At 48.7% G+C, this 7,368-nt stretch overlaps 1 protein-coding gene across 1 annotated transcript; it reads right to left on the reverse strand.

Annotated features, from left to right (window-relative positions):
- Positions 1 to 211: 211 nt before the first annotated feature.
- dldh (dihydrolipoamide dehydrogenase) lies at positions 212 to 6,838 on the reverse strand. Its single transcript, XM_019895805.1, has 12 exons — positions 6,366 to 6,838; positions 5,889 to 6,200; positions 5,214 to 5,274; positions 4,434 to 4,691; positions 3,080 to 3,140; positions 2,848 to 2,978; positions 2,561 to 2,730; positions 2,263 to 2,479; positions 1,975 to 2,151; positions 1,146 to 1,884; positions 793 to 1,054; positions 212 to 692 (listed from the first exon to the last, which is right to left on the reverse strand). The coding sequence occupies exons 1-12, from the start codon at positions 6,417 to 6,419 to the stop codon at positions 687 to 689; spliced, it is 2,448 nt and encodes an 815-aa protein (XP_019751364.1). The 5' UTR covers positions 6,420 to 6,838; the 3' UTR covers positions 212 to 686.
- Positions 6,839 to 7,368: the final 530 nt, after the last annotated feature.

Here is a 7,368-nt window from a genome sequence, read left to right on the forward strand (position 1 = left end):
AGACTTAAAGATGTGTAGTCGGACCACTTGTGTTCTGAAAAAAAAAATCTATGATCTTTTCGGAAATTGGCTCCAGTGCCTTGGAAAGACTTCCACCCTTTGCCATGTCTACACTCTGTCCTCTGCAGCACTGTACAGAACATGCACTGTCACCTATGACAACTTTGACACTGTGCTTTAATAACGATAGCACATAGCACATTACTACAACTCATAAGCTCTCAGTACTCCAAAGGTACCACTCTGTTCATTCGATCAGTACTCCACGGTACTACTATTTCATCATCCAGGCCAACGCTCCCTTGGATCCACCTCGATGCCAATACTGTATTAGATATGAAGCTCTTCCATTGTCCTTCAGCAAAAGTCATTGGATAGCATGAGTCCATCATTGTTTCAAATTTGAACAAGGCATGCGCTACTTCAGGTGCTTGGAAGATACTTTGTAGGGCTGAGCATCAAGTATGAAAGCGACATCCTCATTTGAGGTCATCATTGTCCAAAATTCACTGACTCTGCATTGGTTCAGTGTCACCTTGGCTCCAGGATCCTTCGGTAAATTCCAGGGAACAGCAGCAAACCGCAGGAGTAAAACCTCCCGGAGACAAGCTGAGCTGTACTGCTCAGGGTTAGCGAGGACCACCATCGCCCAGAGGGATCGGGTTGGAACTTGATCATGATGAGTATCATACCTGAAAGACAAATGACATCTTTACAAATGCACTCCATTTCATGACAAATCAATGCCGGTAGAAGTTCTGTCTACTCAGTACGCAAGAAATTATGTCTCACCTCTGTCGCGATTAAGCACTCGTCTTTCTGGTCTGACATGACGTACACAGACTGGTATTTGGTGTCTGTGGCGCACTGGTACTTGCTCTCACCACTGGCGCTGCAGTGATATTCAACATCACAGCTTGACGGGTATTTGACATCACTGGATGATTGGGATTTAAGATCACTGGCGGCATGTTGCTTCAGATCGTAGGATGATGGATACATGGTTTCGCTGCAGCTTGGTGACTCTTCCACTTGTTTCGCTTCTGATACATCACTACATGACAGAGACGGAACGGCATTGGGAACTCAACTCAATGAATATAATTTCTGAGCATGGGTTTATAATATGTTTGACCACCATGTACCTGTTCTGTCTTTTCCTGCATATTTCCTCAGTATCAGACTCTCCCAGCAGCTCACACTTCACCTCTGGCACGTCATGGTCCTCCTGTTTGCACAGTGACACCTCCTCAGGCCGCAACTCGTGAACGAGGTTATACTCCACACTGGAGTAGCGAGACTTGAAGCCTTGCTTCTCTGATCCACCAAGCCCATTCAGCCCGCTGGTCCCACTCAGACCACCAAGTGAACCAGCCAGTTCAGAATGGTAATCTGCCTTTTTGTTGGTGTTTTTAATGGATGTTGTCATGACAGTGACCAGCTCCTTGTCACTGCGGAGGCAATTGTTGGTGGTCGTCAGGTTGTTCATTGTTTCGTGGCTGTCGCTTCGAACGCTGTCGCTGCGATGACTGTGCCGCTCCTGTAGTTTGACCCGAGCGTAGACCACCAACACAGAGCAACCGATGAGAATCACCAGAACTAGGAAGACGCCAGCGCACACGGCAGTCCAGGGAAAGCCGCTGTCGTCGTTGTCGTCATCGTCAAAACTTTCGCTTTCCAGTGAGGAATATCGCCGGTCCGGTCCATCCACCACCGGCTGACCCTTGGGAACTTCTGGTAAGAGGAACTGGCAGTTGTGCCCGCCGTAGTCTGGCAAGCAGGCGCACACATAGCGACCACCGCGCTCATGGCAAGTGGCTCCATTGTGGCAAGGATTGTGAGCACAGCGGGAGATGGGGGAACTGCAGTTTTTGCCAGTATACCCTGCACAAGAAACCAGTCTTAGGAGTCTGCTTGTGTGTATGGTGTACTCTAAAACAAGAAAACTAAGTCATTTTGAATATGAAATCATACCTGGTGGGCAGGTGCATGTGTAGCCATTTACTCCCTCCTGGCATGTCCCACCATTCTGACAAGGAAAAGACAGACAATGTCCAGAGAGGCCACTGCTACTGTCCTCACAGTTGGTACCAGAAAAGCCTTCAGTACACTGACAGAGGTACGAGTTCACTAAATCCACACATTCTGCTCCTGCAGAGGGAAAAGTAGTACGAAGTCAGCGTGGAAATCACTGATATTTGACATGTCGGTGTTGGCGTTCGTGATGTTGCTGCACTAACAAGCAAGCAGAGGAATGCCTACCATTCAAGCAGGGGTTGGATGAGCAGTGGTCAATTTTTTTTTCACAATTGAATCCAGCGTATCCCATGGGGCACTGACAGAAGTAGCCCCCCTCCGGGTTGTCGACACAGCGTCCAGCATTGAAGCAAGGCCCATCCGCACAGCTACTGGCACTCAACTCACAGTTTTTGCCATAGAAACCAAGTGGACAGGTGCACTGATAGCTTCCGTCTTGGTCCTATATTAGAAAGGAGGTAAATGATTATCGGTTTTCTTGTTTCAGTGAACATTTTTATTGACAGTTGTCTCTTATACTTACGGAGCAGCTGCCACCATTGCGACAGGGGTTTCCAGAACATTCATTGACCTCAATCTCACAGCTGGCACCTGTATAGCCAGGTGGACAGGAGCATGTGTAGCTGCCCTGGCCAGTGTTGGTACATGTGGCACCATTGAGACATGGCTTGTGGTGTGTACAGTAGTTGAGATCTGAAAACAGCAAGAAAAAAGGTATCAAAGCAATATTTTTTTTTGTTGTTGAAAGTTTCATCTTTTGGCACGCAAGGAACAATATTGCAACTGAATGCAAAAATCCAAGAGACTCACCCTGGTTGCAGAAGAGGCCGCCCCATCCCTCCTGGCAGTTGCACTGCCAGGGTTGTTGGCACGTACCATGGAGGCAGCCCGGGTAACGGATACAGTCATCACAGTAACGACCACTGAATCCCACGCGGCACCTAGAAGCCATCATGAATCAAATGCCGTTAGTAACAAAGCCAAGACAAGCCGAGTGTGAGTGTCTGTTAAAAATGGGGGGACAAGTCATTTCTCAACATACTTGCATTCACCAGGTTTCTCACAGAAGCCGTGATCTTCATCGCAGCCAGGGAGACAAATTGCTACAGAAAGGAAAAACAAAGCAAAAAGGTAAGTAAAGCAAAATACCTTATCTGTTTGATTGTTCCGTGGGCTGTTTTGTGGCTTTGCCACCATTTCCTTTACCTGTTCACCTGTCTCTCAGTCTTTCATTCTATACTTTGAGCCACTGATAGGAGACCGATAAAAACACAGCTGTCACAGGGCAAAACAGTCAAATAGAGCAATTAGGGTCAGGAGGCCAGTCCTGATAAAGACCACTCACTGCCGAGTATTAGTTTAGACTGTGCTGCACAATTTGCTGGACTGTTTACCTTCAAGACTTTGCTGCTATGGTGGCTTTGGATACCAAAGGATGGGAGTGGTGGGGGGGATTCGGGTTTTAGTGTCCAAAGCCACCATAACAGCCAATGGGCTCTCTCTATTAACACGGTTGCTCTCCAACACAAAAGCATCCCACACAAAGACGCCTTTCTCCCTCTTGACTGTGGCTCTGGAGTCTTTTTTTCCTCACCCTTGCCCACTACCCCCTTCCCAACGACCACCACCTATACAACTGTACACCTATAGCGCCCTCTCTGATCTGTTTCTCCTCCCTTTCCCATCATTCTGTCCTGTTTCTACTTCTTCTCTTCTCGCCTTCAGCATCCCTCCTTTCCTCCTCCCATCCCTGCTCGCACCCAGCCCAGCATCTCCCCCACCTCCACCCCTCTTCCAACCACCTCTCTCCCAGGGCCAGCTGGTCTGTGTGGCGCTAACCACCAGACAGCTGCTCCATTGTCTCCTTGCAGCGAGCAGCTGCCCCCTGAACAACAATACACAGCCCCGCTTGGCCAATCACCGGCTCGGGCCACAACAATGCAGGACCCCCACTTGGCCAATCGGGGAGGAGGTTTGGGGGTGAGGAGGCCCCAGTGGTCTAATGGAAGGCACGCGGCGTGTGAATTACTGAGGAGCCACTGCGGCTCATTAGAATGGAGGCCTCTGGTGCTTGGGGATAACTAACTGACGCCTGTTGCACACGGGCCCTGCATTAGGACACAGGGAAGGGGGGCTTGGGGTCCTTGAACAGCAGCGACAGCCAAGTGACTGTTGGAGTTGCTAACTTTATAAATGACTACTGGATGCCATTTGAAGCCATTATCACAGGTCAAGTTTTGACGCATGATGGAATATGATGTACTTTGCTCTGCGCTACAGAGACAACTATTGGTGAATTTTAATATTAGGTAAATTAGTAACAGTAACAGGAGGAATATCACTGCACCAATTATATCCCAAGCAGGCCGGATGTCAACAAATCAATCGAGACTTACGTTCAGTGCAGTACTGTCCCTTCCAGCCAGAGTTGCAAATGATCTCGCCACGCTCTCCACAGGTGAAGTGTCCAAAGGCATCGTCTCGGGGCCGACAGAACACGGAGCAGCCCTCGCCATAATAATGCTCGTCACACAGGAAGCGGTAGGAGTAACGTAGCTCCGTCCTGCCTGCTGTCTGCATGTCTTTGGACCATTCCTCTCCAACTGTTAGGTGACGCTGAGTGGTGATGCGGCTGATGAGGTGCTCTGGGTTGTCTGTAAAAGTCACCCAGACACGGCAACTCATTGGTCATTTGTTTTTCATGCACTTTATTCTGCAGAGTATGACACTGTCATCGGGATTCAAAACCCATCAGTTGTTTTTGCATGGGTACATATCTGCGTTTTACACAGTGACCAGCACATTTTCCCTAATCGCCACACGTCTGAGCTGTGGGCAGTTAGTCATCATCAGTGTTATCATTATGTGATAAGATAAGACTTGCAGGTGACACCTGCCCAAAGTGTGTCCTTTATCTCACATCTTGTTACAGCCACCTTTATGTTTGCTTTACTAATGCAACAGCCATTATTATAACTCCAACCCTTCATTCTTTGTTCACATCCATTTGAGCTCAGAATGAAGTTATTAAATCAGATAACAAGTTCCATGTTATTATTTTGAGCTTCAATCACTTGAATTAGGTGAAAAAATGTCATTAAAGAGGAAAACATTGCCACAATTAGCCTGCTGTCTTGTCTTCAGGTTACACTGCTGTTTCTCTGCCTGCCACCCACCTGTTGCCAGGTCGTCCAGGGAGTCTGTGTGCAGAGCCTCAATGATCAGTGAAAATGTCCCCTGGGGGAGAAAAAAAAGAGAGACACGGAGAGTCAACAGCTGCTCAGCCTGCAGAGCCGCATGAGGAAGGGGGGAGGGGGGAGGGACTGGCAATAGGGACGCCTCCCAATAAACTACATAGCCTCATTGAAACGCTCTTGATTCGGATCCTAATAAGGCTCACGACGACCTGCTTCCCTTTCACGACCCTGCTACTATCGCACCAGGACTCCGTCGCGAAGCAAACGAGGCGGAATTTCACGCTGCGCTGCCAATGATGTGCCAACTCGGAGGATGTTAAATTTCCCACCACGCCTGGTCGGAGAGAGGCGTTTGGTGAAAACACCACCCGATCGAATCCCAACCCCCATGCGCCCGCGACACCCCCCAACACCCCCCTAACCCCACATACACATACACTCTACTACAATAGAGCTTCTCACACACTGCTGACAAAGACCCTCACAATTTGGGGAGCATCTGTTGTGTTTTATAACTTTGAGAGTCAATGTGCTCCCATGGAACAAGACGATAAAATTTACAAATCGCTCCATTTAAGTTCGCAGCTGTGAGTTACATTCGGAAACAACACATTTTTAAACATGACAAATATTACGATTTCTTGAGTCACTCACCGGCCATGTGAAGCCGAAATTGAAGCGGATCGGGTTGGTGAAGGTGTCCGCGTTCGTTTCAGGGACCTGGAAGGAGTTGGAGCCCAGAACTGGGGTCACCGCACCGCCGTACGTGCAGGGGGGCTCAGGAGACACGTTGGCCTGGTAGTGCTTTAGACAGATCCGGAAGAAAGTCTTGCACTCGCACTGCTGGTGGCCCAGCTGATGAGCCGAACCGCCGCCGCCGCTGGGGCAACAATTGGCGTTGCCCGACACCCCTTTTTTGTTTAGAAATTCTTGTAGCTTGAGCTCAAACACCCCCGAGCACAAAACCTAAAGTCGTAGCATACACACATAGGTGATATTAGAAACAAGCAGGCAAACGATCATAAGGCTGCTGTCATTTAGGTGGGTTAACACTGAATTAAAATCTACAGATAATCGTTGAGTAAAAACGAAGCCATTGAGCGCCGTGCCGTTAAATTAATGCTACAATACCTGGCAGGTGAAAAGGGAGAGCGTGACAACTAAGGTCAGACACAGGCGTCCCATTGTGTTGACAGCCCGTTCAAAACAATCGCTCAAAGTTCCACAGGTTGGTGCAGCTCAACTCAAAAAAACATGGAGAAAGTTTGATGGGCTCGTCCTTAAATCAGAATTCACTTTCCTTATGATTGTCTTCTCTTCTCCGAGACAAGCCTCTTTTTTATTTAGGATCTTTTTGTCAATAAATAATCCGCAGCAGAATGATCCTTGGGGGAAATCCCTGTATGAAATAATTCCAAATAATCTTGCGCAAAAAAAGGTGGGCGTCCTTGTTGTTTTCTCCCTCTTGATTGATGAAATACGGGTCCGAGCGAGGAAAACAAGTTTGCCTCGTTCTCACTCGGGTTGACTGTGCGTGTGTCTGATGGCTCGACGCTCCTGTACAGGCTTTTATATCAGACCAGAACGCGCAGGGTAATAAGATGCAAATAAGCCCCTCTGCTCCTCTTCTTCCCCTCCCTCCACCACCACAAGTCCGCCCCGGGGCCATCACAAAAAAGTGGGGTTGTGGGGGGTGCACTACACACACAACTTTTTTTTTTCTAGGCCCACCCCCTCCTCGCTCTTGTCTCTTTCTCTCAAAGGGACACACCAAATGGCTATAGAGAGCTGTTAAATGTACAACAACCCCTCGCTTCCCCTCCTGATACCCCAACCCTTCTCCTTTTACATTCCGACAATTTTTTGAACCCACGAAACTATCGCAGCACTGAGCTGAACCGCAGGAAGGGCCGATCGCGGACCTCGAATTATTGTTATACTGCACGTGAAGTCAGCCCGGCACACCCCCGCGAGCGAAAGCTCATCGTCCAAGCGTTCACCTCGGACCATCTGCCGAGCTACATTCCTTTAGTGTAAGACCTGGTGCGGCTTTCACATGTTCACACTCCACATGGCCTCTTCTAATGGGCTTATCTTTCATTTGTGGCCGCTCGATGCACAACTTTACACCTCG

This window comes from Hippocampus comes, unplaced genomic scaffold (genome assembly GCF_001891065.2).
Source record: "Hippocampus comes isolate QL1 unplaced genomic scaffold, H_comes_QL1_v1.1 scaffold80, whole genome shotgun sequence".
NCBI classification, from domain to species: Eukaryota; Metazoa; Chordata; class Actinopteri; order Syngnathiformes; family Syngnathidae; genus Hippocampus; species Hippocampus comes.